The 26,507-nt window shown below is 34.8% G+C and overlaps 2 protein-coding genes across 2 annotated transcripts in view; one reads left to right on the top strand and one right to left on the bottom strand.

The window, feature by feature from the left end:
• Positions 1-4,898: 4,898 nt before the first annotated feature.
• Positions 4,899-12,168, bottom strand: yipf6 (Yip1 domain family, member 6). Its single transcript, XM_088925109.1, has 7 exons — positions 12,095-12,168; positions 10,821-10,949; positions 8,995-9,073; positions 8,312-8,354; positions 7,842-7,967; positions 6,996-7,153; positions 4,899-6,646 (listed from the first exon to the last, which is right to left on the bottom strand). The coding sequence occupies exons 1-7, from the start codon at positions 12,125-12,127 to the stop codon at positions 6,528-6,530; spliced, it is 687 nt and encodes a 228-aa protein (XP_088781235.1). The 5' UTR covers positions 12,128-12,168; the 3' UTR covers positions 4,899-6,527.
• Positions 12,169-13,326: 1,158 nt separating this feature from the next.
• ophn1 (oligophrenin 1) overlaps positions 13,327-26,507 on the top strand; it is a 64,218-nt gene continuing 51,037 nt past the window's right edge. The window contains exon 1 of the mRNA XM_088924484.1: positions 13,327-13,968. Within this exon, the coding sequence (XP_088780610.1) occupies positions 13,815-13,968 (154 nt within the window). The 5' untranslated portion in view covers positions 13,327-13,814. The remainder of the gene's footprint in view (positions 13,969-26,507) is intronic.

Raw genomic sequence — 26,507 nt, 5'->3', positions numbered from 1 at the left:
TGGCTTTTAGTTAAAAAAAAGGAAATTGGAAAAAAAGAACAATTTAGAAATATAAAAGGCCCCATTTCCTCTATTTTTGGAAGTGATGATTTCACCTAAAACAATAAATGAAAGAGGCAATTAACAATAGTACTAAACTGTCTAATGATTCTAAGAAGCCCTTATTTTCTGCAATTACCTAAAGGGTATTCCACAATACACATCACTGACAGCTTGAATGAAGATGCACGCAGCCTCTCTGTTCTGTTTCCTAATTGTCTTTTAAAAAAATGAAAAGAAAACATTTTTCTTTACTTTTCTTATTGTTCTTATTTGATATGTGCATAATATCAATTATCAAACAGGAACCTAGCTTGGGTGGCACAAGTGGTTAGCATAGCTTACTTGCAGCTCTGAGGCCTTGGGTTCAATTCCTGGGGAGTGGAGTTTGTATGTTATCCGTGTTCATTTGGGCTTCCTCCCACAGTCTAAATACATGCTGGTAGGTTAACTGTCTTCTGTATAATAGGCCCTGGTTTGAGTGTGTACCCTGCAATGGACCGGCATCCCATCCAGGATGTTTCCTGTCTTGCACCCAGTGCCTTCTAGAATAGGCTCTGGGCCACCATGACCCTGAATTGGAAAAGCAACGTCTTTCACCCATAAAGGCATGCAGTTTGAGCATTATATTTCTGATTAAAAATATTAAATGTTCAAAACAATGTGTATAAATAATTTGTAATTTAACAAATAGATACTGTACATCACTTAAATGGAGTGGATACTTTTGAAAGGCACTGTATAGCACTTTACAAATACTGTAGGAGGAGACCCCTTTTCACCCACCTGGATTGCAGCAATCCTGTACCCAACAACACAGCAGTAAAGGTCGGAGAAGTGAGAAATTGCTTCAGCAATTAGATTGAGGGGGAACTTTATTCCAGATTTTGCTAGTCCAGAGTGAAATTTAGAAAGGACACCACAGTTAACACCCCTACTCTTTTAAACAGTGCTGTGGCAGCTTTTATCTGAGCTACTGTAGCATCAAATTCATATATTCCAACTAAAACATCAATATGCATACTACTTGCAGAACAATTTATTTAATCACTTTGTTACATTGTTGCAAAGGTTTAGTCATAGGGGTGAGAAAACTTAAATAAGATTTTGTACTACTGTGTGTTTATTATACAAATATCTTCTTCTGTGACTTGTTCAAAAGTAATACATACTGTATCTTTATCACATTACAGCATAATCACCTGAAATCAATTTCACATCAGGACACTACAGAATATTCAGCATAAAGTTAGAAACTTACTTAAAGAAAGAGTGACAATGGCAAGAGTTAAACAAGAAGGACAGGCTATTTATAGTAGAAATGTCAAAGCATTTATGGATTTTGAAGTCTTGGCATGCACCTTAAGGAACCTTTTTCTGGGACTTGTTATTATTGAGGCCTCAAAACAAATAACATTTTAACCTACCATTTCAGATTATACTATGTTAAAATATGCAATTTTATGATGCAGGATTTCATAAGCGTGTTTAAGCATGCTTTGGTGGGTAATGTAAATAGCTTGTGGAAAGGAAAACAGCATCTTGAGCCCTACAGGGATGTTTCTTAAAGAGTCACAGCCGTTTTTCGTAATATAAAAATACCTTCAGGGTAATTAAGAAAGTTCCATGTATCTGTAAGCTATACTTTTCCCTCCTTAATGAAGTTTAAACTTGTTTGGGAGAAGTATCACATTCCTAAACAGGCAGCTGTGGAAAATTTAATTTCCTGGATAGGATTTTTCTACTGAAATGCATTAGTTTCTTTATCCTGCTTCTTAAATGTGGCTGAATTCTTATTGGCTGAGAGGAAACAGAATTATTTCACAATACATTATTTACCAAAGGATGTTACAATCCCATATACTGTACATATAAAGTATACATAATTTGGTTAACCATTAAGCGTCACAATTTGATATACTGTAAAGAAAGCATTTTTATTTATTATTTTAGTATAACGTAATAAAGCAGAGTTATCTAGAGAGATCAAGGGGAGTTAGCTAGAGAGAAATTTGATTTTGAAGCTTAAAAGGACTAATTTAACTTCTGTGTTAAGAAACTAGAATTATATATAACAAGTTGGAAGATAATTGGCGAAAGAGTTTTGAAACAGGAGCAGTTCCATTGCCAGCTGTGTTTGCCAAGCAGCTGATAAACTGATATGGCTGTGAAAAGTCCGAAAACTGTTGCAACGTTTTAGGTACGTACTAATGTGATGTAGCTTTTGTTGTTGGTGAAATCTGCAAAATTTCAATTAAACTTGTGCAGCTCTTTCCATGAAAACAAAATTGAAAAGGTATTCAAACATGCGGGTATAAGCTGGCACAGGACACTAGTTTTGGACCACTAATGAAATGTCTTATCTGTCCCAGTTTACCTGCCTTGTATGTATTTAGGTCTGAACCCAACCAATTTCAAAAGTGGAGAAAAAAATAATTGCATGTGTTAGGCAGAAAATGATGACAATAATAATAATAATAATAATAATTGCTTACACTTATATAGTGCTTTTCTGGACACTCCACTCAAACCCCTTTACAGGTAATGGGGACTCCCCTCCACCACCACCAATGTGCAGCATCCACCTGGATGATGCGACGGCAGCCATAGTGCGCCAGAACGCTCACCACACATCAGTTATCAGTGGGGAGGAGAGCAGAGTAATGAAGCCAATTCATAGATGGGGATTATTAGGAGGCCATGATTGGTAACAGCCAATGGGAAACTTGGCCAGGACACCGGGGTTACACCCCTACTCTTTTCGAGAAACGCCCTAGGATTTTTAATGACTACAGAGAGTCAGGACCTCGGTTTTACGTCTCATCCGAAGGACAATAAATAATTTTGCAAAGCTATAATAAGTGCCAATAAAAACTTTGACTAACTGAACTGACAGGACTGTCTTTCACAATGATGCTTTTAGAAAAAAACAAGGCAAAAATGGTTTAACAATAACATTTTAACTGAATCATGTTTTCTTCTGCAATGTGAGGTGGGTTTACACTACTTTAAAAGTCACTGCACAACAATTCACACCACCTGCAAACTATAAGACTCTTTAAGAAATATCTCCATTGCTGAAATAGTGTCTCCATACCTCAAAATCAGATGTACACCCCAGTTGTAAGGATGACATTATTAAAAATATTTAAAGTCTCAGATTTAGAAGGTTAAATAATATAACGATATTCTCAAAGTCTGCAATCACATACAAATCCTATCAAATAGCTTTGTTTATATCAAATTAGAATATATACATTTTTAACTGTATAGCACCTTTTAAAAGTTTAAAGACACTTATAAGTAAATAGTATTATATTATTGAAAGGTGCCTGAATAGATAATACAACAAATTACAGAGAGCTAACCTGCGCCAATGCTTCTCAAGAACTTGGAAAAGAATTGTGGAAGAAAACTGGCAGTGCTTAGTGGAAATCTCAGGAAAAAAATGCCTGTTGAAAGAGCACCTCCACTAAGCTACTGTATATCAAAATGGAATGCATGGCTGACCTGTGTTAATTTGCAATGTTTGTATTGTTTCCAGGTTGGATCTGGTGTGGATGAGCTGTTACAAATTTAATAAAACCAAAATGAAAAGTCAAATATTTATGACCAACTACAATACTTGCTTATTGTAGTAGTGTTACTGTATATAAATGGTAGGGCATCACCATTACAGCACCCATCTTGCTAATGTACAGTAGTTATTCAGCTCCACAGTGAGAAATGTGTTCATGAGTTAAGGGGACAATCATGCATTAAGCACCTTGTGGTAAATAGAAAATAATTTATAATCTTTATGTATACAAGATTATAGCAGCTTTAATTCCAGATAACATCTAAAAAAATACTTTTCCTACATCAACTTTAGGAAAGGAGTACACCCTCTCACCTGGTATATGCAAGTCTTGATATATGTATATTCAGATTTCATTATAAAACTGAAATAGATCCATAAAGATTAAGTAGCACGGCAAGTTCTTTTCTTGAATGAGCAGTGCAGAGTAAGCATGATGCAATTACCACATTTTCACACATGTGAAGCAACCTCTGTATTTGATCTTGCGCTTCATTGCTGAAAAAAGAGTAAGCCATACTGCAATTAAGTTTGTGAACCACCTAAGTGATTGTATTATTAACAGTGTATTTTATGTTTAGTTACTGAACAGTACAGTACTTAAATAATAGTTAAAAATTAATTCTCTCTCTAATGTTTATTTACTGTACAGTATATATTCTAAGTTATATATTTAAAAATGTTCATCAATTCTTTTTATACTTATGTTTACGCAAGGGCTAAGAAAGGGTAGCTTCCAATTTACGAGTTACGTCAAGATGGAAGTCAGGGAATGGATGTAAAACTAAGTTTGGCAAACTCTGAACATGTTGAATCCAATAAAAGGAAATAACAATAGCCAAACCGATTATTGTGCTTTTGAAGATGCCAGGAGCACCGATTAAAATAGATGACCACATTCCATGAACTTATAGTAGTCCGTCATATTTTTTTATCTTTAGACATAACATACTGAGCTATGTGGGAACAAATGGTAAAAAAGATCAACAGAAAAACTAGCTTAAGTATCATACTATTAAGAAAGGTTCAAAGTATCCAATCACAATGGATTTTCTGCATATTAAAGTGTATTAAATGACCACTCCAAGCATAAGTATTCTTTCAGGGATGATTTTAACAAAGAAATATTTTATCTGTGCAAATAAGGTTAGTGAATCTAGTCAGATATACAGGTAACTGCTTCTGAACTAAAACTATATTAATGTCAAGAAATCAAATTATAAAAATGAACAATTTTGAATCGGTTTGTGGAATAGTGTTTATCAATAGCAAATACAGTCAATTCAATTTAAATGTTTATTATGTTGTGAAGTGGCAGGTAAAACTTTCAGTGGCAGCATTTTTTTCAAAATGAAATTATTTAGGTCTATGTAGTGTTACAGACATAAATTAAGAATATGACAATTGTTTTACATTTTCACACTATTTACCAGGAAACTTTTTAAATGAATCAATTAATCATAATTCTTCATAATTAAACAAAAACATTTTTGTCACTGGAGAGATCTGAATTGAAATTCATTTTTATGACAGGATGTAATATCAGCCAAGAAAAGAGAGAAATTGAATTGAAATACAAAATTACAAAACCTCTTTATAGCCATTCTGTATCTTATTAAATTTAACCTATTCAGTGTTCACAAAATAAATTAATCAAAAAACTAACTACTGCCATAAAAAGAAAATTATTTCAGAAAAGGAGTGTTTAGTTTCATACTACACATTCAAATGTAAAGAATAAGATTTCCATGGTAAGCAGGTTCAAAGTGTCTACTGACATAGTACAAAATTAAATTTACACCATAAAAATTAAAGAAGGTCTAAGGTTCAATTTAGAAGAAATGGAAATAAATAAAACATGTCTTTTATCATTTTAAAAATAAGTCTTTCCACACTAACCCCATATATAATTTTCTTGTGTAGTTTATGACCCAAAGAACTTAAATTGAAAGTTAAAAATAAAATAATTGGACACCAGTTTCTTTAAATATATGCTATCTGTACATATGCTTCAACTTTATGTCTTAAGGAAACAAAAATCACAGTATTTAAAAAATCATTAAATCACTTTGTTAACCATCATACAAACCTCTGCAATTCATCTCGTTTAATATGCTTTTCAATTACTTCCAAATTAAACATTTGCTGCAGTGTTTACACAGATGTATCCTATACAGTCTTTGCAATTGGATTAAATGTACAGTGACATCACTCAAGGCATGGCTCATTTTTACTTAAAGACCAGGAAATGCATAGAAGAGGCTTAGGGACTATTCTAGGCACCAAACCTTTACACACAGTATGGAGGCAAGGTATTTGAAATTCACTGAAGACAACATTAACCAAGAAAGTACTGTTGCCTTAAACATTTTTAGGAATGCTCTTTAACCAGATTTATAAATATAATGTATCAATATATTATTTATATTATTTGTGTAAAAATGCAAAATCAGGGACATTTGTGATTAAACAACTGCATAGCAACTCTTACAGGTACCACTACCGTGTTTGCTCCCATTCTATTTTGCTTAGAAAGCCATTTCTTCTCATGATTATCCACATGAGATGGGACTCTTGCATAGTAATGATACTATTTGCATTTGCAAAACTGCATGATTCCCACCTATGAGTGTAACTGCAACGCAGTAAAATGTTTTTTTTTAAATGAAATGAAATTAAGAAAAGTATTGTAATACAATATATGTATTATAACACTTATTCCACAACCACCTCTTTGTCCATTAGATACTTGGAACATGCAGGTCAGTTTGTATCTAGCATCCAGCTTTCATGAGAGGGGAATAAGGAGGATGCTTGATATATACTCCTCTTTAATTCCCAAATACATGAGAAAAAAATGTCTGCTACTCTTGCAGGAAACATTCAGGGTCCTGTGATATTTGGTCCACTGCTACGATGGTGAAAAAGTGAGAATCATCCAGCTGATGACAAAGTAAAACAGGAACACAGGGTACACCACAAGAGCTTTGCGATTTGGAGGCTGGCTGTCAGCCAAGAAGGCTGTAGATGCTGAAAAAAAAACACTAAGCATTAGTTTCTCAACGTAATGGGTTTCTTACTGAAAATGTCTACAAAGCATTTTAGTGCATACAAATACTTCATAAATGTACATCTTGATACTTGTATCTTTCTCTTTGATTTAAAAAGGAATAAGGCATTAAGGTTCTCCAACTAATCCAATGGAGTGTGTTATGAATGATTCTGTTGAGTACAGCGCCATCTGCTGGGAAGACTTTGAATATTAAAAATATTCAGCACTAACACTACTGTATTTTATGAAATGCATGCATTTTGAGTCTAAAATAATGATAGAACAATACATTCTTTTCCCCAGAAAATAATCAAATAACCTACTTACCAAATGTTGACCAGCCAAATGAAGCAAAGACTACTATGAACCGAACTATAAAACCAATGTTGCCAGAATTCCCAAGTAACACCAGCCTGCAGACAATCATGGCAACTGTCAGAGGCATAATACAATACCCAAGCACACACAAGCTCTGGAAGAAGGAACTACGGAGGGAAAAAAAAAGACAAAAAAATGTACTTCTCAGGTACAAAGTACAGATGCAGGTCAGCTGTTATGGGCATTCATTTACCGTGCTAAGATACTAATTATAAAACTAATAGTTTACCTAATGAAACAAATGACAAAACGTGATACTCTTTCAACACTTATTCTCAAATGATGCAACGTTCAATATCCATGTGTGAAAATGTAGGTGAAACTTTAGATTCAGTAACTTGTGGCGCCTCCTTGAGCAGCAATGTATGCAATTAAACAATTGATTAGTCTCTCACATCTATTTAGAGGACTTTTGGCCAATTCTCCTTACAGAACCCCATCAACAGGCTTTGAGGACTGCCAAAGATTTTCTCAGTTCGTGGCATGACTTTTTTCCACACACTTGTTTGATGAAGGCCAAACTCATAACATTGCAGATCTTTATATGGGGTGCGGCTTTCCAAACTCAGACTTCAAGGTCTACCTAATTATTGAAACACCTGATTTTAATTACTGTATTCTCTTAATTGAGCTAATGAAGAAGGCTATCGTGGTAAAATAATGAAATTTCAATTTTTTTACGGGGTTCACCAACATTTTCTTGGCACTGTACTTACTCTTATTAAATGCTTTTCATGCACACATAGAGATGGAATGTGTAAATACTGAATGTGAATTACAACACTTGGTACTTACATGGTACCTCCAAGTAGCTTAGAATTCAGTGTAATAATAACAGATCCAAACCAGATGATGACAAACACTTCTGCAAACTGGGGCCCTCCATCATCTTTACTGTCTGCAGACCCTCCCTGCAACATACTGTACACACAAAAGTGAAATTATATTTTACAACTTCTATATTGTGCTCATTGCCAATGCAATGGCACAACACAGAAGGCTAACCCTTTTAGTTCTTATTGAAAAAGTAATAATAGTGACACGCTGTATTACGTCAAAATTATCCTGAACCATATCTAAATTTTACATTTGGTGCAAAAACAAATTGAGAAATCAGGCCTGGATTCTTACTTATGATCCAGGTGAAAATGACTAATTTATCAGTTCAGAACTTTTAAAACAGTAATAATAATCTGCTCATAAAAAATAGGAATTGTTTAATATAAGCATAACACTTAGACAATAATAAATTGTTACTGACTTACAGAGCAAGTGTGACGCACAGCAGCAAAGGACCCCATAAATCCCCTGAAAGCAAAAGGGGAAAATGTATGCAAATTTCATTACATGCTGAATTTTAAAATATTTATTTGCAATGAAATATAATTCTACATGTTTTAAAAAACTGATTCAAAATGCTAGTCAGGCATATTCTACTTATCAGTACTAATACATATGGAGCCATAAAACACCACATAAATCAAGCTGTTACAGAGGTTCTGGCCACACACAGACATTCCAGATGAAAGCACTATAAATGTGATGCCTGTGCTCAAAGCTCCAGAATCTGCCTGGGTACCAGGAAGATAGTGAAAAGATACTTACGGAAGAACCTTTCCTGTTGTCCTGTTTCAGTATGTATTCGTGCTTAATAATTTTTTATCTATCTTTTTAATATTCACATCACATATGCTTAAGATTTTGAAATGAGGAATGGAGCTGCACAAGGCTAAGAATGTATCCTTTATGCTTTATGATTTAATACATCCTTTATTCAATGTAATATTTGTGACAGTAAAAACCATCACCAAATTATAAATCAGAAATTGTTCATCTTTATCTTTAAATTCAAAGAACCGTTTTTGATTTTGGGACAAACACAAATTGTGTTTGTCTTAATACTCACAGGCACACGAATTAGACAATTCACTCAAAAAATTATACTTACAGTCTCTAAGTAATGCAGAGCTTTTTTTAGGATACAACACATGAACAAACTTCTTCCCAACTGCCTTCAAATCTCTCATCTGTACAAATAAAGAAACATTTTACTTTAACAAAGACTAACTTAACAGTCACTAGGCATAATATTACACTAAATCTAAAGCATGCTTTCAGAGGCAGGTAATGGATAACTGCCTTCAGAAGCTCAACAAATTTCTGTTACCTTCCCTGGCCAGGAAACATCTCTCATCATAGATAAAATCATACAAGACAATTAAGACTCTTGCTCTTTCAGGTGACCAACATAATATTTGACAGAAGTTCTTCAATATTTTATACAGTGAGTGCAACTGATTATACAAATACAATTCATACATATCATGTTAGGAATTGCATTTCTTCAATTTGTACAATCCACAAAAGCTGTTTCCACAACTAAATAGGTAGGTTTCAAAACAATTGCAAACTGTCATTTTAAAAAAGTGCAACTGACCTGCCAGCAATTAGTATATCTGATGGATTACGCTTCATCCATACTGGACATAGAGATGTGAAAAGGGTCTACACTAGACATGACTTGGAAACAATCCATATAAAAAAGTTGCAATTAACTGCAGCACTACTCATGCATTCATATGCCACAGGAGATAGGCTATTCCAAAAACTGTGTGCACAACTACCACTGTAATGCAAACAGACTGTATTTTACTGGAAGAAGATGCATCACACTGTATAAGTATTTGAACCACTTGCTCAATTATATTACAGTACCATTTAACAGAATTCGCTTTACCGGATTTCAGATGTGATGCACAAAACTGCTTGTTTCGTATGCTTTAGCAAATCTTATACAGTATATTTATGACATAAAATAAAGAGCTTGAACATTCATGATAAAAAAGGTTAATGATCAATTTTAATTGACTGTGCTGATTGTTATTGTTAAAACAGTAAGTCAAAAGATCCAAAAATTTATTTTTCATATAATAGTGTTTTTGGGCTGAAAAATGTCACTCCTGATTTAATGAACATTTGGCAATAACAGACACCCAATCACCTCTATTAGTCTGTTAAACTGAGCATTTACTGTTTCCATGTATGCAGACATACACACTATCAGTAGTATTAATAAAACTGTGATAATAAAAACTACTGTTATAGTTTCAATAAACTTAACTACTGTAAAATTACAACTAAGGAGAGAGATGTTCTATTTTTATACAAGAAAATAAGAAAAGCTGCAAACAGGGGGATTCTATTTAGTCCATTTAGGCAACTTTCTAACTGTATAAATAAAACTAAAATTACTTGGAAAGCTAAACTAAAACAAAGCCAAATTTGATGGCTGGGCCATGGCAGATGCATGCCAGATGGTCAGATCCCTAAGGATGTCATATATGGAATGCTACATACTGAGAAGGAGTCCCTGGAAAATCAATAACTTTCCTTCAAGGACATGTGAAAGTATAATACAAGAGTGTGATAAAAAGAGCTACTCTTTCTATACTGAAAACCAGAAGTCTTGATGAAGACATTATAACCTGAAAGCATGCAATAAGAAGCACCAGAAAGCATAGAACGATAGAAAAAAGAACAGGTGCAGATTAACAGATTTTACATGCTCCTACTGCAACAGGGACTGCTACTCTCATATTCCTTACTCAACCACCAGTGCTGTTGCAGCAATTAGACCCTAGGCACATACTGTTGTCTTTACAGGCTTGGGGATGCCAATGGTTACACTGAGATAACAGGATACACAAAATTAAAGAATTGTGAAGAGTTAATGAGCTGTGTGTGCACACCTTTTATTACGACACTATAACTTACAATGGTTTCTTTAACAGGCTCATCAAGTGTGGAGTACTCATCATCTTGCATTGGGGAGCCAACTGGAACTGTGATCTCTCCCTCCACAGGAATGTCTTCTGAGATCGATACATCTGAAAGCCCTGCAAACTGCAACATGTGCCCATAGAGGTCCATCAGTAGGATCATTCTATGTCATATCAACCACATTTCAGTTCTGGGTGACAAACAGCACAACAACAATAACAAGTAGATAGATTTAATTTCATTTATTTATCATACAAATCTGGGGAAACTCTAAACTGATTTCTAAAAGCTGTTTGGATATGATAATAAAAAGCCAGTACAGCACTGCTAGTAAACTTTTACACCCAGGGAGATTTTTAGTCACAGAACACAAAAAAAAAACACAAGCTGACAAAATGTCTACTTTTCATAGTTAAATTGCAGCTGTTGTGTCATCAAGGGATCTTTTTAGAAGTGTCAGATTGGTAATAAAATGTCACATGTAATACATAAGAATAGATAATAAAAAAAATCATTTGGGGATCTTTATTCCTTAAATATATTTAGGAAAGATTCCATCCATATACTTCAGAGAGATTGCATTTTTAAGGATATTCCAGCATAATTAGGAGAAAGGAAGCAATTCACATATGAAAAGAAAAAATGTATAAAAGTGTTTAAATACAATACTGTATCTTGGAGTGATGATGACACTCCTATGCCATACGCAGAAAAATGCCCTCCTTTCCCAAGAAGACATGCTTTAAAACTTTTCAATCTATTTTCGTAGACAATATAGACTTATTGCATTTTTCCCCCATTTCGAAGGGCAAACCTACAATATTTCCCAATTCTTATTAGACCGGTTCAATATATGTATTTAACTGATCATTACTTATAGATCTTTAGCTGCGCAACGCTTTTCTTCCAAAGAGAATTGCAAATATTCCCAACAGGTGTACTAACAAATACTTGCATTTGGCAAATTTGAATGTATTACTCTGAACCCAGTCTCTAGAAGATTAATTAAAACCATTCGAATACCTTAATTATTATTCTTTGATTAAATATAAAGTCTGCACAGAATAAAATATATGTGAAAAGGAGCCTTCATAACAACCGAACTAAAAACAATTCTATAAAGGCCTGTCTCTGAAAACAAATAAACAGTAAAGCCTAATGTTACAGTCCATGATGCTTACACTTTCAGACACTGTTAGAAAACAGTGGTGCCCACCTTTGATGCATACATGTGTTAGATAAAAATGTAAAAATGCTTCGTTTCTTACCAGAGGTTTGTTAGACTCATTCACTTCCGCCATTTTTGCTCATCTAAGCTACGTGGAGACAAACATGTTGCGTCATCAGAAGCGACACTTTGTGCGCCTTCTTTTAAAAACGTCACGTGAAAAAGATCAAGTAGTGCAATGTGCATATACAACCATGGGATGGCGTGTTTTTACCAAAATAAACCACTTTTCTTAGGAACAATGCTCGGATTTAAATATTCAGAGATGTCAACAGACTTACCTTACTTACCGATGCGCTATGTCATGCAAGTAAGACCTATAATTCAAAGACTGATGATTTAGATTATATTAGTTTTTCCCTAAAGAAAATCTTCTAGAAACCCTCTTCCTTTTCAGGTTTTTGAAAAAAACAACGTAAATATAATATTTTAACTTTCTAGGTCTTTAAGCATCTAAAATGATCAATGCTTGTGTAACGTATTTGTTCAGATTATGTTATTATTGATAAACATATAAAACGTTAAATTCATTTAAAAATGAATTTGATAAAATCTTAACTACGAGTTTGTAAAAATCATGCATTGATGAGATTCATTGAACATAATTCAGCTTGTGCAGTAAGATACTTGTCTTATTAAGAGCACTAGTATTTAAATCTGTACGGAACATCCCTTGACAGCGAACCCTCATTATATTCTTCATTGCAACTTAAGATGGTTACAGTATTTATGTGGAATTATCTTTACTAAACGCATTGTTAGAACACTAAAATTAAGCACGGAGGTACTATATTCTACTATTGTAAGTTGGTCATGCCATAATTATTTCCTGATAATCAAGAAAGAATCAATACAGTATCAATCGTGATGCAGTAAGTCAGTCGGTATAGCCGTTATATTTTGCTAATATTGTAATAGGACAAGTCATCTGTAGTCCAAAGAATACTATACACTACAAGTCTCGCAATTTTTTAAAGTTAACATTCTCAAAAGTGTGATCAGCATTTTTCTTTTAAAAAAAACTTCCAAAAAAGTCTATAGTTTAAGCACCAAGGTTTTAATATGGAACTGGCACAATTCCATGCCCGGGCCTTACAGAGAGGGTTGTCTTCGGGAGTCCTCCAGCTCGGCCAGGATAAGAGACTCCCCCGTTTAGGAAAGCTTTCCTTTCTAGGAAAAGTCGTTGCTGTCGCTTTAAGACAGGGCTGCGGATGTGAGATGGGGAGGATCGTTGTTCTGCCCTGCCTAGATCGTATTTTCTTCATTTACTGTACCAAATCCCAGAACAAGGAAATCCTGAAACACGGGAATTCTCTCAGAAGGCGTTTAATCCGAAAAGGGGAATCTTAACATCATTCACGCCTACCCTTTGAGAACTATATTGGTCTAAGCGTTGCTGCTTAGACACATTTAGTAAACCATATCTGACATGTGTTCACGGGAGAGAACGGGAGTAGATCTGTTACAAAACTGGGAAAATGACTGGATGCACTTGGGAAGCTAGAAGAATGTACAGACGCACATTGCTTGCATCGACCTTTGGTGGGAGAGATAGTATGTGATACATTCGCAGAAGAACTGCAAACCGGTCGGGAGCACACCCGACTCCAGTTTTTTCAACTCTTTAAATCTGGGAAGCCATCTGGAGAACATTGATATTATTTGGAGAGAAAAAAAAAACTTTTACTTGCAACTGCAGACTGAGTTGGCGGGGTTGGATTTGGATTAATAATAAAACTAATTTTTCATTAACTGCAACAATGGGACATCCTCCCTTGGAGTTCAGTGACTGCTACTTGGACAGTCCGGATTTTAGGGAGAGGTTAAAATGTTACGAGGCGGAACTCGAAAGAACCAGCAAATTTCTTAAGGACGTAATAAAAGATGGCAATAACGTTATCAGTTCAATCAAGAGTAAGTATTCAATGATATTGTCTATTATTATAGTACGCCATTGTTGGTCTAGCTTATCAAATAACTATTTGCTTGATTTTTCTCAGGATTTTAATATTTTCTTTTACCTTTTACAACATCACATACGTCTTCTGATTATTGTAATAATTATTATTATAATAATAACGATGAACACAATACTGGTCTTTTTCTGCATAATTTCCATTTAGTCCGCAGCAGGGATGATGCGCCAGCTGTCTCCTTTTGCTTATTGTTTTGGTCTGCAGGGGCATTGATTTTAGAAGCTTTTATTATCGAAGCGCATTTTTTTTTCAGAACAAATTTAGTTAGCATCGTTAATACAAGTCGGCAAGAGTGACCTTTACAGAACCCTTGACGTGTTTTGTTTGTGCGAACAGAAAACTAAAGATGCTAAAAACAGCCTTCACCCAGTGCGTAAAGGTACCATCGACCTGCGCAGTGATGTAGAAATGTTGATTACAAAAAGTAGTTGCTGCAATTCATTGGGATGAGCACAAATGGCACTGACTATCCCACCGATAATCATAAGAATAAAAGACTATTATGGACAGCATAGCAAATCTGAATCATTTTCAAAATGCCTCTTACTCCTCTTACGCCTTTGTCCAAAACACCGTTACTATCAATGAAACGTTATTTCCAAGGTGAAAAATTAATATATAAATTAGATTCTGCATTGCCTTTATGTATTATATTGTAAAGTTTTAAAGATTGTTATGCTTCCATAATAAGCAGACCTTTTGCATTTTGTATTTGCACAGTTGTATAACCACAGACCAATAACCCTCTATTATTAACATTTTATGGTCTAGAAATATATCTAGGTTTGCAGGATACTAATGAAGACGTATAAGCCACTATAACAAGGAGTTGAATGCTCCTTGACTTAAGTTTAAACAATGAATCATATTTGGATACTGTAATTAGATTTTTTTTAAACTGCAGGTATCTCTTGGGTAAGTTAAAGGCCTCTCTAAATTTAGCTGAAAAGTTGGCGTAAGAATACAGTTTGCTTTTAAGTACCGGTTTCAAAAGTGGTACAGTATATTCTTAAACTAGAATGTGTGTATTATGAATACTCTGGGTTAGATTTTCTAAAAGTCCCTGTAAGCAGTAAAAATGAATTTATACTACTGTACATTATGTGCTAAGCAAGGCAATGGCAATTAGGAGAGGAGAAAGGTTGTTGGAATCATCTACTGTTTGTGCATGACATTTTAAAAGTCTTATTCATGTAATCAAAAAAAACTTCAAATCCTTTCTGACATTGTTGCTCTGGATAAAGAACTTAGTACATGCAGTTCTGCTAATTTACTGTTTCAAATAATTGATCTTTTAACAGGCAGGGAAAGATTAGTTTGTGTGAAAGGGTACAGAACTATGATTAACAGACAAATGAAACTGGTTTGATATGACAAAGTACATCACAGTAATCACACTCTTGGATTCAAGGGACATTAATATTTGGTTGTGTAACTGCAAGATAACAAATAAATGCTTGCTTGCTTGCTTGCTTCCCCACCACAGCAAAAGAAAAAGTAAAACTGAAGTTTTCTTTTGGACAGTCATTCTATATGTGGTCTCTGTCGGAGGCAGCTAGTTACAGTATGTGAATGGCTGATTGATCAAATACCACATTCTTCAACCTCCCCAATCCATGGAGTCAGTTAGATTTCCACTGAACAAATATGAATGAAAACAGACCTCAGTTAAGCCTTGGATTTACATTGATCTGCATGCTTAATGTCTCAGAATATAACAAAGTGTGTCTTTAAAATGTCCTGATATTGACACTGTATGAATTTTTCACAGTATCTTGATGTAAATGAAGTAGATGTCCAAGTCTAGTGAGAACACTTCATTATTGGAGAATCACACACAGCACTAATGCAATGTTCAGTGTTGAACTAATACTTTGTTCTGCTACCCTCTACCTATTAAATGGTACAGCATCTGTTTAATGGAGGCTCAGGAACTGGATTACTGGGTTATATCCTTTGCAGGGATTGAGTGAGGATCCTCATGTATATGTGCATTATACAAAGAAATATCAACAGTAATTGTTGTTACAGTGGCTTTAAGTCCAGACTTTATAAAATAATACAGCCAAATCACGATCCACGAGTATGGCCTTTTCACATTATTATTGCTTTGTCTTTGTCTTGTCTGAGTCTAAGAAAGTAATGTGTTAGTTGGTTAGTGCACAATCTTAAGCTAGTGTTCACTGTGGTTTGTTGTTATTGCTGGCTTTGTAGCTATGAATACTGTATTTCATAGAATTGCACAGACCCGATAACAAACAGATAATTACTACGTTAGTGAAAAGCAGTGTTTTACAGTGACAAAACACACCCATAATCTGTACATTTCTTTCATCTGTAAGAAGCTCTAGCAGAACATTCAAACTTTGTGTAATTGACTAATGTCCTTTAAACTTTAAAAAGAGGGTGCCATATTCCATTTTGTCAGTTTCATCAGATGCCAATAAAGTAGAATTTACATTTACTTTCCTGTCATAATGTACCATAAATCAATGAGCCTCTTAGGGTCTGTGCTTTTTTCGATTTCTTATTTTCTTGAATATCTCATGTGTTGCAACTTTATACCTCCTTAGCACAGAGCTGTGATGAGCAGTTGTTTAACAGCAGGTAGTTCTGGGGAGCCTCATTCCATCCAGTTTTATGTGTCTTCTTTAAATAGCTCATTATAATGTTAACGTGAACTAAGTCAGTCAGTAGTTGGCCCGATCAAGTAATTGCAAGCATAGGTATAAACCTAAACCCCCAACATCAGAACATGTGGGCTGTCTGGCCTATTTGGCAAAGTATTGAGACTTCTGCTATACAGTAGTACTGTAGAACCTGAATCATAAAAGGCAAAGACAAGCTATCCTACTGTAATTCCTGTAATTACTGTAACTCATTTCAAAATGCACTTTGGACGTAAGCTTTTTTTGTTTGTCTTTTATGTGCCCAGAGATTACAGTATGTTATCCAGTTTTAACTATTTCATATTAACCTGAAATTGATTCACACTTTTCACACAGAATTCTTTTTCTATGCCACTCTGATCATGAACTCTTTTCTTCTGCTCTGCCTATCAAGTAATAACATTCTGCGGTACTCAAAAAAGATTTCTGATGTGTTCATATTTTCATGTAACATTCTAAAACATTGGTGGTACTGTAGCTATATTCTAAAAAGACATGATATTGAGAATTGCTGAATTGCTTTTTCTTATTATCTTATTTTGTCAGAAGAAGTAATGCAATTGCCTTGCTTTTTAACCAAATACACCTGGAGAATGCTGCAGCTTTTGTTCTTAACTAAGGACACAAAAAGCAGAAAGCTGCAGCCAACAATTACAGGATGTGCTGGAGCCACTTTAATAGTGTTTTCAATATATATATACACTGATACAAACATTTGTAAGTGGTCAACTACATAATGATTCTTTATTATTATTGAACTGGGGTAGTTGATACTTTTCTGCAAAATCTTTTATTAAAGTATGCTGTAGGAATATGTGCAATGTTAGAATGAACAGAAAGTTGAATTAGTCTTCTTTCTGTTCATTTCAAGTATTGTGTATCCTTGAACATATTACTAAATTTATGCTATCACTGAACTGTAGACTTTTAGGATCATTATGAATGCCACAATACTGTATATACAGTTAACATTTCAACGTATAACTGTATGACTTTGCTGAATTGATCCATTTTTGCCATATTAGTTTTGTTGATCTAAAATGTTGACTTTTTTAAACATACACTTATTGTTTTGCAGCAGGTACAGAAATATTGATATTAATTTAATAATATTAATACATTCACGTACAAAACATGTGTGAGACATTATTCAAAAGCCATTGGGTTATCTGAGTTAAAACCAAAACAATTTAAAGAAATTGACAGTGCTTTGCAAAATGATTCAGACCATTCCAAAATTTTTACATTTTGTTGCTTTAAAGCTTTCTTTAAAATCATGACACTTTGAAATAGCAATGATTTCCATATACGTACACCTCCCTCTTTAAAGTCCGTCAGTCAGGTAGTGAATTCCAAGCCAAGATTCAACCATGAAGATCAAGGAGCTTTAGCTCAGAACAACTCAGGGATTAAACTGTGTAAAGGAACAGAACAGGAGAAGAACATATAATCTTTTCAGATACCGTTAATATCTCCTCGAGCACAGTGAAGCCAGTCTTTAAGAAGTGGAAGGCACACAGCCGCTGCCTAGATCAGGCCACCAGCCCAAACTGAGCAGGCGGGCAAGGAGGAAACTAGTTTGGATGCCACTGTGAGGTTAACGGTGACTTTGAAAATATTCCACAGTTCAAATGTCTGAAATGGGAGAAAATGTCAACAATATCCCAGTCACCCCACAATGAAGGCTTGGATGGAACTCTAAAACTCATATCTTGCATGGGATTTTCAGCAAAGTACCTACAGTAAATGACATTGCGGGCATGTGGCAAAAGATTTTGTGTTCATACAAAACAAAGTTGGAACATTCTAATCTAAATAAAAGCATTACATCTAACTCAAACCCAGCATAGTTCATCTCTGTCAGATGTAGACCTGCTTGTCATTATCAGGGACTGAGAAGGATCCCAAGGGAAAAATGGATGGAGCAAACTACTGACTAATCTTGGAGGAAAACCTGTTTTGGTCTGCTAAAGACCTAAACCTTGGATACAAATTCGTATTAAGTAGGAGAATGACCCAAAGCATAAGGCAAGGCCAAAGGTACACTGCAGTGTCTTAAAAATAGGAAAATACATGTCCCTGAGTATTTCAATGTCCTGACTTGAATACTACTGAGAATCTGTGGAAAAACTTGAAAATAGCTATCCATAAGAGATCCTTGAGAGAGAAGCTTGAACTAATCTACCAGAAGAGTGGGCAACGCTTGCACTAAGATGGTGTGCAAAGTTGGTAGAGATTTAACCAAGATGTTATTTCTCTTTAGTTTTGGCTGACATTAACTATACCTTTAGATTGAGCATTCAGGTTTTGAATGTGCAGCCATATTAACTTTGTAATTTCACAAAAATATACATTTCTGTAATTTTACAAAATTGAACTCCAGAGGAAAAATTTGAATATTTTTGCAAAGCACTGTGCACTGTGTTGCTTATTCTGCGACATTGACTTCCAACAATTGCAGACACATTTTGATTTTGATTCCAATGGTTTTGAGTTGTTTCATTTCTGCTTTTTTTAGTCATTTGAGATGATCTAACCTTTGCCGTGAATATTTCTTTTTTTTTAGTTTATGCCAGCTGTGCAGGGACTCTCCTGTTTTTTGCTGTTAGTTGCCAGATTGTTGTTATTTTAACAAAAATATGGTAAATAATTTAAAATATTCTGCTATTGAATTAAGTAAATATTAAGTAAAATTAGTTAGCATAAGTATCAACACAAAAGTATATAAAAAACAATTATTATATGTTTGTGCTCAGTGCTTTTTTCTCTTTTACAGTATTAATTTTTTTTTCAGTTCTGATAGCTGCCTTTGGTTATCTCTGTTACCAAAACTTGGCAAGATAATCATTTGAGGAAAACTGCAAATTTTGAATATATTTTTCCATTCGTATATTCCACTAATAAATGTGAGAATACATCACAGTTTATGGAAACAAGAAGATGTATACAACTGGAAAAAACATGAAGTCTATTATTATACATTATTACTATTATTCTATGTATACATTCAATGCCTGGGAGTGGTTTTCTGCTGGAATATTTTAATTGACATTTTCCAAAATACCATGTACAATCATGGAACAGCATCACAGTAATCTTGATATTATTCAGATGTAGAAGAAACAAACAAGAAAACAGTGTTCTGAAAATTAAAATTGCAAGCAGAATAATAGAAAGATGCTATACTCTCTAAATGCTGTCTTTTGGTTTCATTTAGTAGAATTTCTCTCATTCTGTGCTTAAAGTATTTGAAATGTTTGTGGTCAAGAAATTTCAAAGGAAGAAAATTGTCACCATAAAAATAATGGCACCATCTGATCCTGTTCTCCGTGAAATTTTATAGAATCCATGTATTAGTATGGGGTACTTGGCTTAGCTAATGCTGGCCTTTTGCCTTCAACAAAATATCACAGAGAGCAATTGAGAGGGAGTGGAGTTTGCTTTTGAAACGCATACAGACGTCCTTTGATGATGAAGCATTTTGTTTGAGATCCTGTAAGATTTAAAACAGATGTGCTATGCATCCCGCAGTAGCATATACACACCGCTTTACTAGTTAGGAGTCTGTTCTGTGCTAAATAGAACAGTGACTACTCTGCATCAAAGAGTCATTCGGTTTCCTACTGCGGACGTACTTTATATTCTAATTTACCTTGTAAGCAAAATAGCAGGCATTGTAATTATTATTTTATATTGCTCAAAAAGATCACCTGGCAAATTCAAATGTATAAAATGCCTTTTAATTGAAAAGTCTATACAGTATAAAAAAGATAAGATGTCTGAGAAAGAAGTGATTGGATTTATTGGATTCGGGGGATGTACTGTACTTTGCTGAAGGAACACTGGAAGACCATACAAACTCCATACAGTAAGTGACCCAGTGCAGAATCAAACCCAGGACCCAAAGCTTGTGAGGCAGCTGTGCTAACTGCCACACCACCATACCACTCATATTCTCTTTATATGTATTTCCAGGAAATGTGGCAAACAGATGTATTTCAACATAGTTTAAGTTTGTTACTCTCCAGATGTTTTCTAAGCCAATCAATTAAGGATATACGTAAACAGTTGGGAATCACTCACATTAATTGCATTATTGGTGATGTATAGACTCTGTGGTTAAATGCCACCTGGTCATTTAAACAGTAGTCCCAAGGAGGAATTTCTAAACCTGGCATCTGGCATAGGGTTCATGCTTTATAACCCCATCCTACCATTTAAGAGTTGAAGTGGTTTAGATAAATTCTAAAGAGGTTCAATAAGTATGATTAATAAAGAGCTATACTTGAATGAAAACCAAACATTGACACAGTGGTACTCCAGGACTGCAATTGCAAAAACAGTATTTCACATGATGGTATCATGCTAAACTGTCGAATGAGACCCACTACTGTATGTGAACTGGAATATTGTGGACTTTCATGTTTTTCTTTTTCTTGCAAGGTAGCATTACCAGGTTCATCATCTACTGCCAGCTGCAGGGATGGGCTTCTGAATGAAGGACTGCCAAACCACTGTGGTTATATGCAGTCAGTTATTGAAGGATGTTAGTGTGTTTCTGAATTAGTGTACATATAAATCTAACTCCTGACTATTGTCGTATCTAATAAACCTCACAGTCTTTTAAATTACTGCAAGGATATGGATTAGTTTTGGCTCTTTGTGTGACCTATGAGATTGTTATGTTATTTCATTTACCAAACCGCTTTATTCCCCATGGTGTCGCAGGAAGCCTGAGCCTACCCGGCAGGCAACGTGTGCAAGGCAGGGTACACCCGGAAAGGGGCACCAGTCCATCACAGGGACCTTGATTTAATGTCTCATCCAAAAGTCAGCGCCCACTACAGTATAGTGTCCCTGCCACTATAACGGGGCATTAGGACCCACACAGACTACAGGGTGGTCCCACTAACACCACTTCCAGCAGCAACTATAGCTTCCCAGGAAGTCTCTCATCCAGGTACTGACCAGGCTCAACCCTGCTTAGCTTTAGTGGGTACCAAGTTGAGAGCTGCAGGGTGATATGGCTGTTGGCCTATGGGATTGTTTTGTTTTCAAATCACAGAAGGGTTAAGTAGACCACTATACATATTCTTTTATGCTTTCAGTAAAATTACAAATTAAAAAATGTATTCTATCAAATCAGTATACCACCAGAATGTGAAAAAAGTTTTTAATATTTTCTTGGCTGTTTTGAAAACCAGAGATGTTTGGTGGGAGCCATTGTAAGATGTTGTATACAAAGGCAGCTAAACTATAATGTCTATGGAAAATTAAACTTTTCAGAACTTTGATTTAAAGCTTTTACCAGTGTGAATTTGTAAGTCTTTTTAAATTGTTTCTTGGGCTAATAAATTGAAGATCACATTGTTTTAGATAGGTGCTTTATTGACACTAACAGTAAGTAAGTAATGTGAGTAAGTAAGCTTTTAAAATAATCATGACTTATACTAAAGGTAAAATTATTAGGCAAAGGTTTAATCTTTCAGCTCCACTGTTTGTCAGAGAGATGGATTTGGGGAGAAATTAATATTATATACACATGTTATAATATCACTTCTTGTGGTCTTAATTATAGTTTATTCTATGCCATCATCTCGACTTCTTTGATTAGATTGCATCAATTATCCCTCACTGTTGGGGTTTAGTAAAGACTGAGCCTGTGCAAATGTATTTGAATACAATAATAATTCCCTAGTTCCCCCTAGTTTTAGTAATCATATTTTTATTCCAGGAAGTAGGGAAGCCTGCTGAAATGTGTAATAAAAGTGCCAATTCCTTTTTTTGGAAATGTTGATTGAGTCATCGTTTCCTGTGGTTTTTCATTTTACACAACCCCCCTTCTTATAATATTTACAGTGGTTGAATATTGCAAGTTATCAACTGTCCCACAAAATGGACTAAGTTGACTTGTTTACTCTATTCAAATTCATTTAAAGAAAAGTGAACAACCTAAAGAGCCTTGGTGTTTTTAAAATGTCCACTATTTTCTTCCTATACTGCAGTTCTTGAGACTTTTAAAATGATGTATTTATATGTAACCTTTTGTTTGCTTATACTTAACATTGTCAGGGGAACCATGTTGAAATCCATGTGCTAGTGAGAAGTCTGCTTTTAGTGAAGAGAAAATGGTTTAAGGATACACACTAGGCAGTGGACTAATGCTGGAGATTTTCACATTCATTACATAAATAAAGTACACAAGGAAATGTTTAATTGGATCTCTTTTTCTTTGAGAAAGGTTGTAAGAATTATGCTTGCTGCAACCTAAAAGGCTTACCAATACCCAGCAGGAAGAAAATAAAGAAAAATCATGGATGAATATAATCTCTTCATGGAGTGTACATTTTAATTGAGCCGAAATTGTAGTGCATTCAACTGATGTAGGTTTTGTTTTGTTTCTTCCATGCTTTTTCAAAGTGCAAACTTTACACATTCATTTTCTGGGATTCAGCTTATGTCCATTGCATTCTGTAGGCTAGTCCGCCTCCTTTTTCATATATCAAAAATGATGAAACAGTATTGTCCTTGTTTGCCGTCATCCAGCAGAGATTCCATTCCATAACTCATTTTTTTCCCCTTTTCATTAGTGTCAAGTTGCAACCCTGGAAACAATATATGTCATTGTATCTGAAATTAAAAGAGATGTATAAGACATTCATCTAACAGCCTCTAAGTTGCAGTTTCTGATACTTTTTTGCTTGATTAACTAGGAAGAATCATGCATCTTAACTGATGCTGGAATCACAGATCATTTTTGATCAGACATTTTATGGTCATTTCCTTTAAATATATTATGGAAAGGAAATGAAAGTTTAAGTAACCTGTTTAAAGTATAATCACTCACACTACTGCTGCAAACTTTTTATGCTGTATACACATATCCACTTTCACTTGCACTTATAATACTTTAGGCTAATACTGTGAATGGTATGCTGCTTTCTCGCAAACTAATAGTTTTTATTGACATTTTAATGTCCCTCAAATGCAATTATTACTTTGCCTATAAATGTGCGGATAGCTTTGGATTACATCTGAAGGTGCCTCTCTCTGCTTCGCAGAAATTCAATAACACAAATCTGAAGTGGGGAGAGAACCTAAACATGACCTTCAATCCATACAATCCACAGTTTTAAAGGGGTCCAATGGGATTAGTGTTAGAGTTCAGTGCTGAGAATAGTGTATAGAATGCCATGGCAACGGTTTAGTTTCTTGTCTATAGAAATATATTGCGTCATAAACAAAACATATTTCTATGCAGTCTCACTGATGTTTATATTTGTTTCTTTGGCTTTTGGAATGAGTTTGGCTTACCAGTTGTCTCTTGAAATGCTCCTTAATGGCAGAGGAAGTAGATTATGTCATTAGTGCACTGTAGGATGTTTTCATACTTGGTGTACAAGAGCGGTAGAGCAGGTACGGGAATGCAGTTTATAGTTTAAAACTATAAACCAGGCTAGCACAGCTCTGTGAATCACATAAGAAACATAAAAATCTGCCATTACCTAGACAGCTGCCCTTGGCCTTGACTCAGAAAGGTACAGTAGTGTCCCTGATTATAAGTCCGTCTGGACCTGTGCTCTTTGTTTGTGTTATTGAAACTTTAACTGAGATACAGAAGTCACTTTGGTGGTATAATGTGAAACCATAATAAAAAGCCAATTGAAATGCCCATCCGAAAAAGTATTGATAAAAATAAATGAAAATGTAAAAACTCTGGATCTCTTCTGAATCTGACTAGAAAGAAATGTTCTAGTCTGCAAGTTGTCTCTGATATTTTGAAAATGTATATTCTGGTGTGTTTCAGAAACAGCATACAGGAGGAGAATCTTTCACATCTGTCTGTTTCATTATTGATTCTCTGAAATATATTTCAGGAAAAAAAGCACAAATCACTGAATGGTTTTTAATCTGATACATGTTTGTTGAAGTAACATCCAAGTGATAAATGTTCTAAATCTCTAAATTATTATTTTCAAATAGGCACTCTACTTCTGTTCAACAGATCAGATATCCTTTTTTTAAATATATATACTCTGTATTTTATCTTTAGCTTTTATGTTTGCAAAGAGACACTTTGCAGATGAAGAATTGGTATGTGACTATTTAAAGCATCTTTCAGAAAAACAAATTCCATTCTGACAGCTAGCCTAATTCCACAATGATAAAAACAGTTTAAATTTGTTCCTTTGCTATGAACATTTGCTGTCCAGATACACTATAGAGTGAAAGCATGTGCTGTGCATGACTGGAATAAGATGAATAAAACTCCTAATAGAATAAATACTATACAAGCTGTAATCAGTTTTTATTTTAAATTATGCATTGTTGTCATAGGGCTGCATATTTAATAGAGACATTACACATATCTCAGTAAATTGGTCCTGAAACACTAAGGAGCTCTCAGATCAAACAGCTCAGAACTTCAATGAAAAGGTAGCAGCTAAGAAGAAATAGACCTGCAAACATTATTTCTATTTGCAATTGTCTTTATTTAAATCCTTAACCTCCTTATCAGTTTAGTATAAATGACACTTTACTGTTACTAAACTGTGCATTGTTTATGTTATTGTAAATTGATTATTACATAGTGACTGATGAATGTGGGTTTACTGTTGGCTGAGACTATACAGTATGTGTAAGTCCAGGCTGTGTTCAGATTATTGCCTTGTGCACTTCATTACCATTGTCAGACAGATGTGAGATTAAGAACAAGCAAATTCTTCAGACAAACAGTGCTTAATTTTAGGTTCATGCAGTTATTGGGCAACACTTCTTAAAATAAATGTTATGATGCAAAATCAAATGCACAGGAACTATGACTCTACCTTGTAACATGTTATGACACTGGAAAAAAGGCAGTTTCACTCTTACATAATGTGAGCCACCCTATTGAATACTTTCTCAAGTTTGTAATGTTCTTGGTATGGGACTTAGACTTACAGTAGCAATTAAATGTCTTTTAGCAAGCACTGACAGAATTAGCACAATACACAATGCTTAAGGCTTTTTAGGCTGTACCTTTCTATATTTTGTATATTGCATCCCAGGCTGAGAACAATCAAAGGTGTTCCAGGAACTCAGATTTGTATTTCAAGGTTCTGTAATTTACAGAATTGGGCTACTAAAGCTAGGAAGTCTGCAATAATCGAGAGCACAGGAGTAGAGAAACCAGCATTCTGTAATTTATGCTTAGTTATCTACCGTTTTGGAGAAATTCCTCTAATGTCTATTTGGGATGTGTTTCAGTACAGTGCTTTCAATGATAAATCGACTTCATCCTTATGCCAAAATGAGCAGACGGATAGGGTGGGACTTTGAATCCTTTTGGCCTGTCACGACTTATAAGACATTGCTGCCTTTCTATTTCAAGTTGCCATTTCAGTTCGTGTTAATCCTTCATTTTGCACTGAGAAAATCAACATCTTACACATTAGGTTACCCTTGAAACCACGGCGGAATTAAGTGATGACATTGAAAGCAAAATCCTTTATTCACCACTTTTATTTCTTATGTGTTCATAAAAATGTGTTTATCTATGCATTCATAAAGAAGCAAACTTTGTTAACTTGGATGTTTTCAGTTAGGATGTGTGGCTGTGACTCCACTGCAGAATCCACTTACAGTATATTTGCCTGAATGAACGACAGAAAACCTTCATTTCGGTTTAGCTTTCTCTGTTCCCTGGCTTGATTGCATTGTAATAATATCATCAAGACTGGCTTGAATTAAGTGAACAGTTTTTTTACGACAGCCTGGTGCCTTATATGAAATAACTGGGCACAGTGGTAGATTCTTTGGGGCTCTC

The sequence above is a fragment of the Atractosteus spatula genome, chromosome 9 (genome assembly GCF_055471065.1).
Source record: "Atractosteus spatula isolate fAtrSpa1 chromosome 9, fAtrSpa1.hap1, whole genome shotgun sequence".
NCBI classification, from domain to species: domain Eukaryota; kingdom Metazoa; phylum Chordata; class Actinopteri; order Semionotiformes; family Lepisosteidae; genus Atractosteus; species Atractosteus spatula.
Note: the sequence above shows the minus strand (reverse complement) of the source record. Positions and strands in the feature narration are given on the sequence as shown.